A 20130-nucleotide genomic window follows, 5' to 3' on the forward strand; every position below is an offset into this window, starting at 1 on the left:
ACTATTTAAACAAATGCATTCGACCTCAACCAGGAAATCTGTTGGATCCTGACAGACAGGCATACACACAAACAGCACTCCTTTAGTGTCACACGTTCAGTTCAAACCCTGGTCAATATGCGACGAAACAAACATATTCATTTGATAACACTCAGGTGGGAGGAATTCTTCACTTTCACGCCCCGTCCAGACTGTGGCTCTGTGAGGTTACAGCACTCTGAGGTGTTGTGCTTGGAAATGGACTGTTGTAAAATATTTGCATCAACGAGACTGGGTGTTTTGGATGAGGCCGAGTCAAAATTTGGGGTTTGGGGTTGGTAAAGTTGTTGTTTTTTTAGAATTGAATACTTAAATTCATTTCAATTGATCAAAAAAATTACAAATTTATAATGTTATGATGTTAAATATATCTGTGATAGATAGATAGATAGATAGATAGATAGATAGATAGATAGATAGATAGATAGATAGATAGATAGATAGATAGATAGATAGATAGATAGATAGATAGATAGATAGATAGATAGATAGATAGATAGATAGATAGATAGATAGATAGATAGATGCGTGCATGTGTGAGTGGTGTGTGTCACTGGTCTAGTCAGTGCTGTCAGATCAATTGTGCCGAAAGCTTCATCTCTCTGTGCTTTGGTCTCTCCGCTCTGATTTGACCATGAAGAGCCGGTAACATAACACTGAGAGAGGAGCACACTGAGCTGCCAGACAGTCTGAGGAAGGCATGACAAGCTGTGGAGCCCTGGACAGATTCAGGTGAGTTCAAGAGCAAAAGTGCTAGATCACTAGCATGCTATAACTGTATATTTTTATTTGTCTCGTCGGATCATTTGTATTCTGTATTATGAACACCTACATGTTTAGGTGCCTTGATGCTTTAAAAAAATATATGTTCAAATGCACAGTAAATAAATAAAATGTGTACTGATCTCTTAATTTAAAATAATAGTTTATTGAAAATAGAAAATGTTTCTATATGAGCTCACTATCACTATCCCTCCATAAATCAAGATAAACAAGGACATATATATAAATATACCTAAGGAGTGTAAAAATGTAATGGCATAATATGAATTAGGCAGACAAGTGCACCCTAATTATAATCTGGCATTCATGAGGCCCATCCGTTCATTTTCAACCACTTTTTAAAGTCCTGATGTGCTTGTTTGTTTGTTTATTTATTTGCTTATTTAGGCTACTTATTAGGCCTACTTATTTATATTGCTGCTGTTGTTGTTGTTGTAGTAGTATTTATATAGGCCTACTAGAGTTTTATTTATGAATTATTACAAATATTTAAGATTTGTTGCATTAGTTAGTTAGTTAGTTAGTTAGTTACATTATAAAAAAGCTGCTGCCTTGAATTTTTAAGTACAACCAACTTGGATGTTTAAGTCATTTCAATTTATATTACATTAAACTGACTTAAAAAAATAGTTGAATCTTGTATTAACTTAAACGTATTTAACTTATTGCTAAAACATTGTTTAACCTAACATTGAGTTAAAGCAATGTAAAAACATTTGTTGTCATAACTTATTGATCATATAATTTGTTACAGTGTTTATTTAGAGTCTAATGCACCGCTCATGGAGGAAGGAGTGAAAGCTTACTGTCATTATGAAAAAAGCACGACGCGAAGGCACATAACATCGAGTAGTTTCATGTGGTCGTGTTTAATTGAACTTAATAGTTTTGATCGGTGTACCGGGGAAACGCGCGCGTGTGTGTGTGTGTGTATCAGAGGGAGGAGATGAGCAGCACGCAGACTCACACACATATTGATCATTAAATGAGCACGCGCTGTAACTGATCATCACACCTATCCTGTGGTAGATGTCTTGTTTGAGGTAGACTTCTCCCAGACTCCCACTGAGAGGATGCTTGTTCAGGGATGAGAGAGGCGTTTTCGCGGGTCTCGGTTCCTAACAGAAGTCGTGGCTTTCTTCGGTAAGTTAGCTTGTTGATTTTGTCTCCATAGTAAGAAGTTTTGGGTTGTAAAGTGATGTTTTTGTTATTTGGTCCCACGGGGTTAAATGTTCACATGATGTTTAGTTGGCTTCACCTGCCAGGCAAGGCAACACATCCCTGATCCCCGAAATGAACGTTTAAAATCATCCAATCATCGTCATTTAATTTCATAGAGAACCGTTTAATGTAAACTGCGACAGAAGTGTTTATCAGTTTCCCCCAAAATTCCATAGTCATTATATTTTCACTTGCTGTTCTACATTATTGCATAGCCTAGGCTACTATATTTTGAACCAATCTAAGATGTTTTGTTGGTCTTAGCTAGTTGTTGTTTTTCGAGTAGGGATGTAAAAGCATAATCAATTAATACTGGATATTCTTCAAAAAAAAACTAAGAAGCATCTGAATCTTCTGCATATGGTTAAAGGAATAACGTACTCGGTTACTAATGTAACCTCGGTTCTCTCTAGAAGAGGGAACGAGTATTGCGTAAGTAGCTTACGCATCGGGAAAGTCTTCTTTCTTCGAGATCTGAAGCCAAAAAATTATCCTTAATTTTGTATTCATTGTCAACGCAGTGCAGCAGCCGACAGACCTAGGCAGGCTAAATAAGCGTGCTCATTGGCTGCTCGGCTGCAACTGCTTAAGCCTATCGGTGAGCGCTCTGAACGCGGCAACCAATGAGGGCGCTTCGTGCCCTCCACACCCTTCTAACCGTCAGAATGGGCGTGGCCAGCGTGTATATATTCAGCGCTCACAGGCTAAAATTCTGGTTTTCGCAGTCTGAAGCGCAAAAGCTCGTGGCGCGACACGGCAGGTTACGCAATACTCGTTCCCTCTTCTAGAGAGAACCGAGGTTACATTAGTAACCGAGTACGTTCTCTTACGAGAGGTTCTCTCGTATTGCGTAAGTAGCTTACGCATCGGGAACCCTTTGTCAACGCCGTGTGCGCCGAGCATCCAGCCCATGAATCCCAGGGGAACCGGGGAAAACACTCTGCTGGGAAATGTGGCCGGTCGGAGAGACGGGCCAGCGCAGTACATGCACTTCATGCAGCATATGAAATAGAGCGGCGCGGCCGGTCTATAAACATAACAGTACAAACAGTAGGGCCGGCGGAGCGAGCCCATACAGCACATAAGCACTCATAAGGGTAGGAGAAAACGACATAGTCGGTCTCACATGAAGAGAAAAATTCCCACGCGGCAGAGAATAATGCGGGCGGCCAGCAGCGCGGGCCAGCACCGATAACAGCGCGTAACGGGAAATAGGAAACAGAACGGATCAGCCGGTCTGAGTCAAACACTTCACCCTGAGTAGTTACCAGAATAGCGCCAGCATATGAACGTAGTCTGCACACGGGAGCTGGGCAGAGCATACATGTCACTTATACTGACAATATTTTTGCCTGTAGGGCAGGAACTTCCAGGTTATAAAACCTCACAAATGTTGACGGGGAGGCCCAGCTCGCCGCCATACAAATGTCGTGGATAGAAATTCCGCTGGACCAGGCCCACGACGAGGCCATGCCTCTAGTGGAATGGGCTCTGATGCCCAGAGGGCACTGCAGGTGTTTGGAGGCATAAGCTGCTGCTATCGCGTCCACTATCCACCTGGACAAGCTCTGCTTCGAGGCGGCAAGACCTTTGGTGCGTCCGCCGAAGGAAACAAAGAGCTGCTTTGAACGCCTGAAAGCGGCGGAGCGCGTGATGTAAACTCTCAGCGCCCGGACAGGGCATAGGAGGTTATCACTGTCCCCACTATCGGATGCTGGCAGAGCCGAGAGGGAAATAACTTGTGCCCTAAACAGGGTTCCAATCGCTTTGGGGATGTAACCGTGCCTCGGTCTGAGAATGACTTTCGAGTCATTCGGCCCGAACTCGAGACATGCAGGGCTAACAGATGGCGCGTGCAAATCACCCACTCGGTTGACTGAAGACAGAGCTATCAGAAAAACGGTTTTAAGCGACAGATACTTTAGATCCGCGGATTCAAGCGGTTCAAAGGGAAAAGCCTTTAGGGCCGCCAGGACCAAGGACAGATCCCACGAGGGAACCGAGGGGGGCCGCGGGGGATTCATCCGTCTAGCTCCTCTGAGGAAGCGGATAATGAGCTCATTCCTTCCCATTGCCCGGCCGCGCGTCGTCTCAGCGAACGCTGTAATAGCGGCCACATATACTTTGAGCGTGGAAGGGGATCTGCCCTTTTCCAACAGCTCTTGTAAGAAGGAGAGCACCCGCGGGACCCCGCATGCGCGCGGATCCAGGTTTTGAGTAGCGCACCATTTAGAAAACACCGACCATTTAGACGCATAGAGCCGTCTCGTGGAGGGGGCTCTCGACTGTGTGATCGTGTTCACGACCCCTTCTGACAGGTCAACGGGTATCCGTTGATCACCCATGCATGCAGCGACCAGCGCTCTGGATGGGGATGCCAGATCGATCCAGCGGCTTGGGAGAGGATCCTTTCTCACCGGGATCGGCCACGGGGGTGAGTGCGACAGCCTCACTAGCTCTGGGTACCAAGTTTGGTTTTCCCATCGCGGGGCTATAAGCAGCACTGAGTGGTGCGTTTCTCTGATCCTCTAAATGACCTGTGGCAACAGGGAGATCGGAGGAAAAGCATACAGCGGGAGGCTGGGCCATGTCTGGGACAGCGCGTCTTCGCTCTTCAAATAAAACTTCAGGCATTGAGCATAGTCTTTCGACGCAAAGAGGTCGATTTCCGCTCTGCCGAATAGGCGCCAGAGAAACTGGACTGTCTGGAGGTGCAGAGACCATTCTCCCGGGGGAAAGTTGTCCCTGGACAGTCTGTCTGGACCGACATTCAGGTGGCCCGGTACGTGCGCGGCTTTCAGCGAGCGCAGCGAGCGGTAAGCCCACACGAGAAGGCGTTCTGTCAGCCTGCACAGATTCCTGGATCTGACACCGCCCTGTCGGTTCACATAGGATACCACGGACATGTTGTCCGAGCGGACTAGCACATGGTGATCCCGTATGAATGGGAGGAAGCGCCTGAGCGCGTTCTCGACCGCTATTATCTCCAAACAGTTTATGTGGAGGCATTTTTCCCGGTCTGACCATAGGCCAAAAGCCGGTTTGCCCTCGAACAGAGCGCCCCAGCCTGAGGTGGAAGCGTCCGTCGAGATAATTTTGCGGTGTGAGATAGCTCCCATTGTCACTCCCCGCTGGTACCAGTCGGCCGCTAACCAGGGCTTCAGAGCTGAAACGCAGCTCTGAGTCACTCTGATGCGAATACCGCCGGAAGCCCATGCTCTGTGAGGCACTCGGGCATTCAGCCAGCATTGTAGCGGGCGCATTCGTAAAAGACCCAGCCGAAGCACTGCTGCGGCTGAGGCCATACAACCCAGTAGCCTCTGAAATGTTTTGAGAGGTACGGTGCTGCCCGGCCGGAGAGACGCGGCCAGGCGTCGAATGCAGCGTGCGCGCTGTGTCGACAGGCGGGCCGTGTACTGATATACCTGACCGTCGAAGGCGAATCTCAAGAATGGCCTGTGACGGGGTATTATCAGGATCTGAAAAGCACGCGTCTTTTAGATCGAGAGATATAAACCAGTCCCTCGGGCGAATTTGCGCGAGAATTTGTCTGGTTGTGAGCATTTTGAACGGTCTTCTCATAAGAGCCTTGTTCAAACGTCTCAGATCCAAAATTGGTCTGAGTGCTCCGTCCTTCTTGGGAACGAGGAAATAACGGCTGTAAAAGCCCGACTCGCTCATGGAAGGGGAAACCGGTTCCATAGCCCTTTTGCACAGAAGTGTAGCTATTTCTGCTCGAAGTAGATGTGCTACTTCCCCATTCACTCTGGTCTCGATACGCGCTTGAAAGCGCGGAGGGCGGCGAGCGAACTGCAGAGTATAGCCCTGTTTTACTGTGCTTAGCACCCGTTCTGATGCGCCTGGAATAGTTTCCCACGCTTTTGCGTGTGCAGCCAGGGGCAGAATGGCCTCCGGGCTCCGATCGCCGCGCATCGCGGGCTCGAGAGCTCGAAACGGAGGGGCGGGCGCGGCGCGCGCGCTCTTGGTGCTTAGATACGGCAGATCGCACGCAGCGATAGCTGGCCGTTTTACACACAGTGTCCCGGTGGCTTTAGACGGGGAACATAAAGTGTGAGGCGCGACGCGCGATGGCGGCGTCGGGGCGAAAATGTTCGTTAGTATGTGTGAGCGCTCGAGGGCGGGCACAGGAGTTACATTCAGGGGCGGGCGCGGCGCGCGCGCTCTTGGTGGTTAGATACGGCGGATCGCACGTAGCGATAGCTGGCCGTTTTACACACAGTGTCCCGGTGGCTTTGGACGGGGAACATATAGTGTGAGGCGCGAAAATGTATGTGTGAGCGCTCGAGGGCGGGCACAGGACTCACATTTAAAACATGACCGGTCGTGCAAGGCCGTGTGACAGAGCGGGCAGTGAGTAGGTGTGGGCACGGAGAAGTGGACACGTGACCTACTTTTAACACTAAAGCGGCTTTTGCCTGCTTCATGAGAGTGGGCTCTGTGAGAGACACGGGATGTATAGTGCTTGTGTACAGGGGTGAGCACAGAACGTGGGCACATTCACTGTACTAGAAACACATACGGCGTCAGCCGTGCAACCAGACATTATGCTCTTTTGACATTTTCTGGGTTGCCGTGAGAACGGCGGATGCGCGCAGGCGAGCGAGTAGATACCGGCTCGTTGACTGCGGGGTAAACAGCTGCAGTAGCCGTGGCAACGGGGACTGACAGAGCGTTAAGCTTCGACGGTGGTCCAGCCGCAGGGCTGCGGGATTTAACCGTCTTTTCTTCTCTCGTGTTTAGACGCTCAAAAAATACTCGAGCACCCTGAGAAGGTGTGGTGCGAGGGGCGGGTTCGCTTTCTGTAAGTAAGAAAGACTGGCCGCGAGCTCGGAGAAGCAAGCAGCATAAATTTTATTTTCCCCGAGAGCTGGGATCGAACGCGGGTCTCTCGCATGAAAGCGTATGATTCTGCCACTGAGCCACAGGGGAATCACATAGGCTTTCAGTTAGCGCGAGCATATAAAAAGCGACCTCATGTGTCGCGTCGGCGTTCGTTTGCAGGTGAGCGTGTGTTTAAAACAGGCTCGTTTACTGCAATAGTAATATTTCCAGTCGCCTGAACTTAAGAGGGGACTGAGAAATGTGTGAGGATTGGCGGTTGTCCAGCCGTAGCGAGACTAACACACTCTCTTCTCTTTTCGCCGGTGAGTGAGGCGCGCACGCTGAACGCTGCTCGTGACCGTCCGCTTTGTCATCCCTTGAACGGCGCAATCTGCACGGCCCAACGAGGGAGAGAGCGGGCTTGTTTTCTGTATGTAAGAAAAACTGGCCGCGAGCTCGGAGAAGCGAACAGCATAAACTTTAACTGCCGCGAGAGCGGGGACCGAACCCGGGTCTCTAGCTTGACAGTCTAGGATTCCGCCACGGAGCCACAGGGGAGAATACATTAGTACGCGGTTAGCGTCATCATGTCTTGTGACAGCGTTTGCTTGCAGGCGAGCGTGTATTTATAACAGGCTCGTATACTGCAATAGTAACAATTCCAGTCGCCTGAACTTAAGAGGGGACTGAGAAATGTGTGAGAATGGAGGTTATAGTCCATGCCACGGCGGGACGAAAACACTCTGTTCCCCTTTCACCAGTGACGCGCGAGGACGGAGTAGCTTTCTTGTAACGTAAAGAGAGCTCAGACCGTCCGCTCCTGCCATCCCTTGTGAGCGGCGCAGTTTGCGCGGCTCGAACAGAGGGAGAGGAAACTCGCTCCGAGACCGTCCGCTCCTGCCATCCCTCGTGAGCGGCGTATTGCACGGCTCGAACAGAGGGAGAGGAAACTCGCTCCGAGACCGTCCGCTTCTGCCATCCCTCGTGAGCGGCTCAGTTTGCGCGGCTCGAACAGAGGGAGAGGAAACTCGCTCCGAGACCGTCCGCTTCTGCCATCCCTTGTGAGCGGCGTATTGCACGGCTCGAACAGAGGGAGAGTACGGGTATCTATCACATTCACCTCATCTCCTGACGCGGCGGCGGCGCGGGCAGAGCCGGCGGTTGAGCGGCCGGGAGGGAGAGGGCGAGAGAGAGCTCGAGGGAGAGGTTCCGGCGAGCTCCTCAGTCACAACAGTCTCCGGTGGTCGCTGCGAGCGGCGCTTCTTATTGCGCGGCCCGGCAGGGACAGGCGGAGCGACAGCTTGGTCGAAAGCTTCAAGTCGAGCCCGCAGGGTCGACATTGAAAGCTCTTCGCACCCGGAGAGTGCGGTGGCGGCGTGCCCGCGGCCCAGGCGGAGAGCGCAGAGAGGTGGCGGTCTCCGTTGCTGAGCGGGGCGCGGCACGAGCCGCAAAAACGAGGCGTTTTTACAAAAACGCCTCGTGCTCTTTTAGAGTACACACAGAAACAGTAATAATGTAAAGGATATGTCGCCGGATAGCGTAGCAGGCACGGATGGCTGAAGGCGGCGAAGACGGCCGGCTTCCTCAGGCGCTGTCCTAAGCTTGCTGGTCGCTGGTTTCAACGGCGGCGGCTCTCAAGATCCAGCGATGCGAAGAGCGTCGCTGAAGACAAGAAAATCAGAATTTTAGCCTGTGAGCGCTGAATATATACACGCTGGCCACGCCCATTCTGACGGTTAGAAGGGTGTGGAGGGCACGAAGCGCCCTCATTGGTTGCCGCGTTCAGAGCGCTCACCGATAGGCTTAAGCAGTTGCAGCCGAGCAGCCAATGAGCACGCTTATTTAGCCTGCCTAGGTCTGTCAGCTGCTGCACTGCGTTGACAATGAATACAAAATTAAGGATAATTTTTTGGCTTCAGATCTCGAAGAAAGAAGACTTTCCCGATGCGTAAGCTACTTACGCAATACGAGAGAACCTCTCGTAAGAGAACGTTAGTTCACTTAAAAATAAAACATTTGTCATCATTTACTCACCCTCAAGTTGTTTCAAACCTGTATGAGTTTCTTTCTTCTGCTGAACACAAAGGAAGATATTTTGAAGAATGTTGGTAACCAGACAGTTGATGGACCCCACTGACTTCCATAGTAAATCAACTGTTTGGTTTCTGACATTATTCAAAATATCTTCCTTTGTGTTCAGCAGAAGAAAGAAACTCATAAAGGTTTGAAACAACTTGAGGGTGAGTAAATGATGACAGAATTTAAAATTTTAAGTGAACTATCCCTTTAAATTGATGTTGCTGACAGTAAACAATACAAAGTTATAAAAGTTTACAGTGATAACTGTAGATATCTTGTTAGAAACTATGGTCTTTTTTTATGTATTTTGTATATTCCACAACAAAGGCCTAGTTTTTCTTTCCTTGTGATGTTTTCAGTGTCCTTGTAATTAGTGTTGCTAATGATGTGCATTCTATATGCATTTTGCTGATGTATAGGCTACTGAACAGTTCAGTCAATAATAGATCCATTTTGTTATTGGAATTTTTCAGTGGATTTTTTGAAAGGAAACTGAGGCCAATCTAATTAGATGAATTTCCGCTTGGAATGAGCGCACAGATTAACTGCATGAAGAGACAAACAAAACCATGCAGAAATAGATCAAAACACTATAACAGTCTTTTATACTAGGATGCTTGAAATTAGTTTTTCTGTATATTCTCTCACTATTCTCACTCATTGTTTTGTTGTCAATAAATGCAATGATCTTCTTTCCTCCACAGTATAACAATTACAGTAGCCTAGGGTCCAAATGTTCACAAATCTGATATCTGACAAAAAAACAAAGATGCACTTTGGATCATCTCAAATCATCAAATTGGATCACATGATCATCAGATTTATACGAACTTGTGGAGTTTATGTGGCTTAAATGCTTTCATTAAAGCAGGCATGACATGATAAATCAAATTTGACTTGATCTTTTGACACATAAGAGGTCTTTGTACCATTTAACATCTTGCAAGTGTTGTAACTTGAAACGTCCTCCTCATTATAAAAAAAAGCGTTTTTTTAATCAAGCTCCAAAAACGACTCGTTTTGATATTGAGGGATCTGTGACATCTCACGGGCTATATGTTGCAAATGACTGTCTCCAGAGCAAAATATCAACAAATAGCATGATACAATATACAGTATACAGAGTTTCTGGCATACTCCACACACTTTAGTCTCCCGACAACAGGACAAATGGAAGAGTGAAAGAACATTCGATTTGACGCTTCCAGTTTAAACAGCTTGTGCGCGTCTTTGTACAGGCTTCAGAAAGATCCCAGCGTTGGAAACAAGTGGATGGTTTTATTGGTTTATTTTAATGCCGTCCTGGATCTCTTCAGAGTATTATATTGTTTGTTCGGAGCCCATGGTTTTGTCAGTGAGGCACAGTGTAATGGAGAGTTCGCAAAGAAACTTTTGTTGAAAGATAAAGCAGCGAACTGTATTGGATCTGACAGCAGAGTAAATGATTTCATAATGGTTTGTCTGTAAATGATGGTTTTATATGGACCCCTTTAAAGCAAAAGTGTGACATTCCAAATTCAGAAAAAATGCACACCAGAAGTGTACTCGTGATCTTATGGTATGAATGGGTCTGAATCACAAATACTTATCACCAACATTTTTTCTCTCTCTTATTTTATTCCTTTAAGGAGGTGTGTGTCGTCTTGCTCATGCAATAACCGTGTCATGGCAGCCTTCAAGGGTGTGTGGACTCAGGAATTCTGGCGAGCGGTTTCGGGGGAGTTTTTAGCCATGATAATATTCGTGCTGCTTAGTCTTGGATCCACAATCAACTGGACAGCAAAACAGGAGAACCCTCCACCTGCTGACCTCGTCCTCATCTCTCTCTGCTTTGGCTTATCCATCGCAACCCTCGTCCAGTGTTTCGGGCACATCAGCGGTGCCCACATCAACCCGGCCGTTACAGCGGCGATGGTTGCCACGCGGAAGCTGAGCCTGGCAAAAGGTGTTTTTTATTTGTTGGCACAATGCCTGGGGGCAATAGTGGGGGCGGCCATCTTGTATGGAGTGACACCAGCATCAGTGAGAGGAGGATTGGGAGTGACTTCTGTGAGTATTTTTTAATTAGAGGGATATAGTTCACCCAAAAATTACTCGTCTTTTTTTTTTGTCCATGCAATGAAAGTCAATAGGGTCCTGTTTTGTTTTGGACCCCATTGACTTTCATTGTATGAGCAAAAAGCACTCGAGTCATTCTTTAAAATATCTTCCACAAATGTGTTCGGCAGAAGAAAAAGTCATACAGAACAACATGAGGGTGAGTAAATGATGACAGCGTTTTTGGCTTTGGGCAATCGCTTAAAGGCAGTTGATTAGAAGTTTTACACCTGGTTAAACTCATCAGTCATTAGTAGAGTACTCAATAAACTAAATTAGGCATGTCTCATTAGTGTGATGTGATCCCTAAAATTTGTATGTGGTAGGGGCCTCCAGGAGAATGATTGAAAAACACTGGTGTCGAGCAAGTATTCGATAAAGCTCACGCTATACAAATGTCTCACTATCGCCCCTTGCAGGTCAATACTGAAATCTCCACTGGTCATGCCATTGTGATAGAGCTCATAATCACTTTTGAGCTTGTCTTCACTGTCTTTGCCACCTGTGACCCCAAGCGCAGTGATCTTAAAGGTTCGGCAGCGCTGGCTATTGGTCTGTCGGTGTGCATCGGCCATCTGTTTGCTGTGAGTATTTCCTGATTTGCACCACTAGAAAACATTAAATTGTGTAAAATTGCATTGCTATACATTTCATGCGCTTTCCGAAGCATGTTTCTTAGGAGCGCTTTAACTTAACTGAAATTTTCAATCCTGCACTGTCAAGCACATTTTTAAGCAGTGCTTGAAGATCTTTATCCTATAAAGATTAGTCTCTTGAGGTGTATCTGCTTAGTTCTCCTTTGGAGAATTTGTAGCCTAGCTACAATCCCAAGTGATAGAGTTATTTCCATGCCAATAATCCCAGCAGAATCTGCAGATGAGGTGTTTATATGAAAGCTCATTTGTGTTGCTAAGAAAGTTGGCATGAGAGCGGGATGCCCTCTACAAGCCCTCATGTATTTAGGTCTGGCACTGAGACAAACTCTGCTTAAGACCCGTTAGAGCAGATTTATGATTTAAAGAGCCAAACCACTGTCACTCAGCTCACTCATTCCTCCCATCTCTCACATTGTTTCTTTGCATTTCTTCTGCTCTTCCTTTTATAGTCACTTCTCAAAATTTCATGTCAGGCTCATTTGAAATGTGCCTTTGGCGACATTTCTGCAATATAATATAATATTATGTTGCTTCTTGCCTATTTCACAACACTCTCAGGGCCCTATCTTGCACCCAGCGCAATTGACTTTGTACACCGATGCATGTATCATTCCTATTTTGCACCCGCGCAAAGCGCGCTTTTCCCTCCACAGAAGCACGTCGCTAAACTAGGGAATGAACTTGCGCTCCCTGGGCGGTTCAGCGCAAAAACGGAGGCGTGTTCCGGCGCAAACGTTCCTTCATGCTATTTTGCAGGTTTAGAAAACAATTGCGCCACTAACCAGGAAAAAATAGTTTAAAGTCAGTGGCGCGTTGCGCATGTTATTCATATGCTATTTTAAGGGCGCATGCTTGGCCATAATCAATGTAGCGTGTGCACAACACGCATACACTTTGATTCTCTCATCTACACAGAAGCAGCAGTTTTCATTTTTGCAAATCATACATTATTACGATAGATAGATAGATAGATAGTTAGATAGATAGATACATAGATAGACAATTTATTATAAAAGCATACATCTAGCTTACACATTTACCCAAATTATCATACGCCTTTTTAACCGAAGTTAATTTGGGTGGGTTTCTCCATCCCCAACGTCCCTGACGAAAGCGTTGCTCTCCTCGGCTGTGAACCGCTCCTGACGCGCGCCTGGCAAATCCGCCGTTATAATAGGAATCCGCTTTAGAAAAGGCGCGCCTGCTCTTAAAGGGAATGTGAGATGACGCTCTGATTGGTTTATTTCACGTTACGCCCAAACCACACCTATGAGTAATGAAGCTGCTTCAGGCCAACCCCTTTTAGATTTGCGCCGGGCACAAGAGTCATTTATCCCGCCGGGAAAATAGCAACAGCACCAAGACCCGCCCACAAAGTTACTTGCGCTTTGCGCTTTGACACTTGCGTTTCAGATCGTTAAAATAGGGCCCTCAGAGTGAAATGTCCAGTGAGTGGTGCTAAAAGTGTGTTGGTTTTAACATATGAACATGATTCTGGCAAAGTTTTATTATTTTGGTTTATTATGTTGAATGGAGATAAAAGGTCAGTGCTCAATTGTGTTTGAAATTAACGTACCACACTAAACCTAAATGATAGTGTTAACAAAAGCTGATCTGAAGGAACAATGCATTTTAGCCTACTTATTGAGTGTTGAGGAGTGATGTATCAGGTAAGTTGCAAAGCCAGTTTACTACGTCAGAAAATCCATACGTATGGAGCTGGTTATGTGATGTAAATGTCAAAATGTATTAGTATACAAATCACGCTCTATGGTAAAAGTGTTTTGAGGTCATAACATAGTGCTGTGCAAGAAATCGCACAAAATTTCCAATAAACATTTGTTGCAAAATTCATAAGTGTAACACGTTTTGTCTGTGTGTTTCAGATCCCGTACACTGGAGCCAGTATGAATCCAGCTCGCTCTTTTGGTCCTGTGGTCATCATGGGAAAATGGCAGGACCATTGGGTAAGATTCACGCAATATATTCTGTGTGTGGAGAAACTATACGAAGACTCATTAAAGGGATAGTTCGCCCAAAAATTAAAATTCTGTCATCATTTACTCACCCTCAAGTTGTTCCAAACCTGTATGAATTTCTTTCTTCTGCTGAACACAAAAGAAGATATTTTGAAGAATGTCTGTAACCAAAAAGGCCCATAGTATGGAAAAAAAAATACTATGGTCCATCAACTTTTTGGTTACCGACATTACAACTTGAGGGTGCGTAAATGATGCCATCATTTTAATTTTTGGGTAAACTATCTCTTTAAGTTCTTTCTAAACCCTACATTGATATTTATGTGCATACAGATTCAAGGTCAGCAAGGCCTTTGGAACTGTGATTGATAAAAGTGAAGCTGACGAGAATTTGATTCAATGCCAAAACTTTTTTAAGAAGAGAATTTTGGCTTTGTTTCACTCCTACAAAGGAGCCTGAGCTATATCTGGCGCATGAAGACATTTATCTCTGACCTACCACAGACCTTTGGCATGAATCTTGATATACTAGATTGATTCATTTTGAATATCTCAGTGTAGAACTGTTGTATAAAAGCACCATACTCTCAATCCTGCTGTTGTACTGAATATCAAACGGCTGCAAGACATACTGCGGCTCTCTTGCTTGTGCGATTTTCGAATGTCATTCTCCTTGAAACATTACAGAGCAATCAAAAAAGCAGACAGATGTGGCATTCAAAATAACACCGGTACATGACACTGGTTGGTGTGCTCCCTACATGCACATATGAGTGTTATGCATCTTCATGAGTGGCGCGTCTGAGTGACTGCTGCTGTCATCAGGGTTGATATAGGGTCTCCCCTGTGGTGCTGTAACATTAGAAAGGTCAAAACATTTCTTTCATGGAGTGTTTACCGCACTTGCAGCATGCTACACACAGTACCCTTTTCAAGTTGTTGGTGTTAGTTTCATCAATGAAAGATTTTAGAGATTATGAATGAAAGCAATGCAGCAGGCGTGAAGCCACATGAAGGCCACTCTGGTACTGTTACACCAATGAGAGCTGCTGGTGATCATTATACTGTATATATAATCGTTTGGAAATAATGAGATAAACAAAATGAACTGCATTTTTGGATACTGTCCGGAGTTTTGCAGGGTAAATGTATCTGGCCTGTGCTATGCAGTCAGTCGCACCCACTTCTATTTCTGTCATCACAGCAGTTAGTAATCCAGTTTTGGCACACTTTTGGAGTCAGTATCCTTGTCACACTGATAAAATGCATATATCAGACACGGATATAAGAGCAGGACAGATTATTTACTGGGCTGAAAATATAATGAAGGAAAAGAAAGGGCATACTTTTTCTTAATTTTTGTGTATAATCATATACACAAAATGCAAAACATGATTAATACAGTGGGGTCCAAACATCCGAGACCATCAGTGAATATGCTATTTCACATTAAATTTAATTCAGTTTAATAGATTTCTCTTTTCATTGCAAATTATAATATTAGCATAATATCAATTTGTGTGAAAAGTTTAATATTCATTATATTAATTGAGCTTATTTATTTTAAATGAATTAAAATAAATATTAAATATAATATTGTATATTAATGCGCATATATATATTATGTTATTTATCAGTTGTGGTCAGAATTATTGACACCCCTGGTATACGATCAAAGATGGCTGTAAAAATAAATCTGCATTTTTTTATCCTTTTGATCTTTCATTCAAAAAATGTGCAAAGATCTAACCTTTCATTGAAGTAAAATAATTGAAAGTGGGGGGAAAATCACATTATGAAATAAATATTTTTCTCCAAAACACGTTGGCCACAATTATTGGCACCCTTTATGAGTAAAATATCTCTGAAGTATATTCCCATTAATATTGACTCAGCACACCAGGGTGACTAGGAACATGAAATTGTCTGGCTATGATTTTTTGTTTCACAGGAAACTCAAAGGCCAAATTTCCTTAATCATCCATAACAATGAGTAAAACCAAAGAATATAGCACCAAAACATTGTTGAGCTTTACTACATAGAAAGTGGCTGTAAGAAAATAGCTAAAGAATTGCAAATTCCCATTTCCACCAAGGTTCCAATCAACTAAAGATGTTATGAATCTGCCAGGAAGAGAACGAGTGTCTATATTGTCTTAATGCTCAGTGAGGAGGAGAGTTTGAGTGGCTAAAGACTCTCCAGGGATCACAGATGGAGAACTGCAGAGATTACTTGAGTCTTGGGTTCAGAAAGCCTAAAACAAAACAAAAATCAAACAACCTCTACATCACCACACATTGTTTGCGAGGGCTTCAAGAAAAATCCTCTGCTCTCATCCAAAAACAAACTCCAGTATATTTAGTTGTCAAACTGTCACTTCAAAAGGGACTGGATTCTATGGTCAGATGGAACTAAAGAAATAGATTTTTGGCAGCAAACCCACCAGATGTGTTTGGTGCAAACAGGGATGCCTACGGTTAAATATACCGCTGGATCTTTAATGTTGTGGGCCTATTTTTCTGCTGGAGGTCCTGGACATCTTGTTCAGATACATGGCATCATGGATTCTAGCAAATACCAACAGAAAAAAAAAAAATCAAAACCTGACTGCTTCTGCTAGAAATCTTATAATGGGCCGTGGTTGGATCTTCCATCAGGACAACAGTCCAAAACAACATCAAAATCAACAAAAATGTGTCACTGAGCACAAAAATAAGCTTCTACCATGACCGTCCCAGTCCACTAAACTGAATCCTATAGAAATGAGTGGGCTGAACTGAAGAGAAGAAGCACCAACATGGATCTGGGAATGTGAAGGGTCTGGAGAGATTCTGTATGGAGGAATGGTCTCTGATCTCTTGTCAGGTGTTCTCCAAACTCATAGGAGAAGACTCAGAGCTGTTATCTTGGAAAAAGGAGGTTGCAAAAAGTATTTAATAAAAGGGTGCCAATAATTATGGCCAACGTGATTTTCCCCCCACATTCAATTATTTATTTCAATGAAAGGTTAGATTTTTGCACATTTTTTGGAATGAAAGATCAAAAGGATAAACAATGTACATTAATTTTTACAGTCATCTTTGATCATATTTACAAGGGGTGCCTTTAATTCTGACCACTCCTGCATATAAATGCAGATATATCTATATTAAATATTTCTTATTATTTTTACATAATAAAATGTCTTAATTGTTTTCATTATTTAATTAATACATTTAATTAAAGTAAATTGATGAAAAGGAACGTAAAATTTTACATATTGGCGCAGAATCTTAAATATTTCCTATTAATTTTACATATTAACATTTCATTTTTTTTTTCAAAATCCTAAAACTCACAATTTGAGTGAGAAGTTAAATTAATTAATTTAATTTAAAACAAATGTATTAGAAGAAATCTTAAATATTATACACTGGTGCAGTATCTTTATTTTTTTAATATAATTTTATATCTTAATTTTACAGAATAACATTTCTTTAATTCTTTCTAAATCATAAAACTCACAATTTGTGTTAAAAGTTTAATTATTTAATTACATTCAATTCAAATAAATTACCACAGTATATTTTTGAACAAGATTTATTCTCTCTCTCTCTCTCTCTCTCTCTCTCTCTCTCTCTCTCTCTCTCTCTCTCTCTCTCTCTCTCTCTCTCTCTCTCTCTCTCTCTCTCTCTCTCTCTCTCTCTCTCTCTCTCTCTCTCTCTCTCTCTCTCTCTCTCTCTCTCTCTCTCTCTCTCAGGTATACTGGGTGGGCCCTTTAATAGGGGGCATCCTGGCTGCCGCTGTGTACGAATATCTATTCTGTCCCGACCCTGACCTGAAGCGGCGCTATGCCGACGTCCTCTCCAAGAGCCCCTTCCAAATCGACCCGTATCGGGTTGTGGACACAGAGACGTACCCCAGCGATCAAGCCCAGCTCATGGCCAAGCAGGCCGCGATCCGAGTGCTGGACCTGGAGAGGGCAGAGAAGAAGCGGAGGGAGTCTGCTGGAGAAGTGCTGTCGTCTGTATGACTAGTGAGAGCCACTGAGGAGGAACAGCACAACATTAATGAGCTCAAAGAAACAGATCTGATCTAGAGTCACAGCGTGCCTTTGTGTAGAAATCTTCTACCGAACGACTCCGAACACTTGACTTTAATCATTAAGAATGAGCTAAACCACCTAATGGTCTGTCTTTAAACTCGCTTAAAACGCTCTTCCCTGGATGCCAGTCACAGCCCATAGATCTCATATCCAATAGAATCCACTTTGAAGATTTTAGCCAGTCACTGAACATCCTTTAGCAGATGCACCTCATCAACTACAGAATCAATAACCAAATGGGATTCTCACATCTAAGCAACTGTAACGGTTTTCTTTGGTTTACGGGTTATTACCTGGCAATCAGGGGTTGAGATTAGATCATCACCATAGTAATGCAGACCATTTTCCTTCTCAGTGCACTCTGTAGAATATTAACCCCTTCTGCCCTTTACTTCTGTCCTCACCTTCTCCCTTTTAAATTGAACGTTGTATGGAGTATTTTTATATTTCATTTTTTCCTTAAGGTTATGGATGTTATGTCTTTGAACTGTCAGAAATCTGTATAATTGCAACCCTGCATGACTTTTATTTTATTTTTGAGCCTAAAATGCATGACTTTCCCGACACATGCACACAAAACCCGAACAGATTGTGTCGCATCGTGTCAGTTCTTTCATGTCCAACTTGTAATTGCGTTATTTTAGGCTGATTTATTATCTAGCCATGTGTTGGATGCATACAATTATTTATGTAATCAAGTGATGTATATTAACTGTTTAATAATAATTTGAAAACTGGAGTATTATATTATATTAAAGAAAAATAACTGGAATTTCTTATGGAAGCCCATTTTACCCACAGAGTTAAAAAAATAATAATAATAGGCTTCCATAATCATTCCTTTTACAACAGGCATTTACATCTCTTTACCAGCAGAGGGCAGCACATCCTTAAACTGCGTCGTAAACCTGAAAGTAATGGTGAGCTGATTTATTTATCTGTTGGCGATAAGTACCAGATTTTTAATTTTTTTTCTTATGAAATATTGTTTCAGGGACGGTTTAGCTTCTCTTTCCTCTTACATAAGTCATTCTCATTTTCAGTTTCACTTTTATACCACTCCCTTCTTTCACTTAGGCTGGATGGGCCTATATTGTTTAAATCATTTTAATATTGTTTGATTTCATGGCTTAAAAACAGGTAAATTCATAAAAATGTAAAAAGTTGTGTGAGTTACTGTTGAATATAATGATGTTCTAATTATGCTCAGTTGGGAAAAAAAGTAGTTTGCAATAATTTGTTCTTTACATTTGCAATAAATTTGTGTGATTTCTTTTTTAATGTCCTTATCCCATACAACTGAGAAAATAATGGAAAGATCCTGTAAATTCATTGGTTAAAAGCTGCAGCAATCATGGTGTGTATGTGTATAAATCAGAATGGGAGGGAGTGAGGAAGTGCATTTTTTTATATTTTTATTTATAATTAAGAAGGTGGTTAATCCCAAGGCTTTTGACTGTAACAGAGGCAGCCCTCCACTCTTCAATCCCTCCCTCAGCTATTTATGGAAATTTAAATCTTAATTGCTCCATTTAAATTAATTGGAGAAAGAAAAAACTCAGCAGTTAGTCTGTTAAAATATTTATTTTCCCATGTGACTAAAGGAGATTCTCCATCACAACGCACATAAAGCTGTCCAAACTATACCAGCATCAAAGCGCGTGTGTGTGTGTGTGTGTGTGTGTGTGTGTGTGTGTGTGTGTGTGTGTGTGTGTGTGTGTGTGTGTGTGTGTGTGTGTGTGTGTGTGTGTGTGTGTGTGTCATTATAGACATTATTTAAACCCCAAAACAAGTGATGAAAATTGCAAAAGCACAGTAAGTCATTTAGGCCAATGCACACATAGGAAACATACAAAAACATACATTTATGCACATGCACAAAAGTTTTATGTGACAGTTGAAGCCAGAGGCTAAAAACAATAAACAATCTGACTATGAATATTCATGCAAGCTCACACTGGGGTTTTGTGTAATATTAAGCAGCCCAATGAATATTCCTGGAGACAAATTAAAGTGATGGGCTGTGTGTGGAAGGTTGTGTAGCCTATACATCTTCAAGAATGCCATTCAGATCTTCCTGAGTGTGACACACATATGGTTTGAGTGTTAAACAGCCTGAGGACTTAAGAGGCCTTCTTTTGCAAAGCCTATTGAACTGTATGAGTGACTGAAAGCACAAATCACAACCTATTCTCACTCCCAAGGCGTCAAAAGCTAAAGCATGGTCAAGCGTCACTCTATGGACGAATTGGGAACTCCATTGCTTTCAATGGGAAGCCTGTGGCGTCAACAACACGCGTGAATTTTATCAATAGGAAATCGCGCCGAAGAAGTCTCATATTGAACACA

At 43.5% G+C, this 20130-nt stretch overlaps 1 protein-coding gene across 2 annotated transcripts; it reads left to right on the forward strand.

Annotated features, from left to right (window-relative positions):
• The first annotated feature begins 666 nt into the window (after positions 1-666).
• aqp4 (aquaporin 4) lies at positions 667-19057 on the forward strand. Of its 2 annotated transcripts, XM_081378602.1 has the most exons (6): positions 667-771; positions 1852-1965; positions 10593-11013; positions 11481-11645; positions 13604-13684; positions 17437-19057. In XM_081378602.1, the coding sequence occupies exons 2-6, from the start codon at positions 1910-1912 to the stop codon at positions 17707-17709; spliced, it is 996 nt and encodes a 331-aa protein (XP_081234728.1). In that variant the 5' UTR covers positions 667-771; positions 1852-1909; the 3' UTR covers positions 17710-19057. The 2 variants fall into 2 exon arrangements, with proteins under 2 accessions (XP_081234728.1, XP_081234729.1); XM_081378603.1 differs by lacking the exon at positions 1852-1965 and having other exon boundaries at positions 680-771.
• The last annotated feature ends 1073 nt before the right edge of the window (positions 19058-20130 follow it).

This window comes from Scardinius erythrophthalmus (assembly GCF_964197995.2).
Source record: "Scardinius erythrophthalmus genome assembly, chromosome: 11".
NCBI lineage: Eukaryota > Metazoa > Chordata > Actinopteri > Cypriniformes > Leuciscidae > Scardinius > Scardinius erythrophthalmus.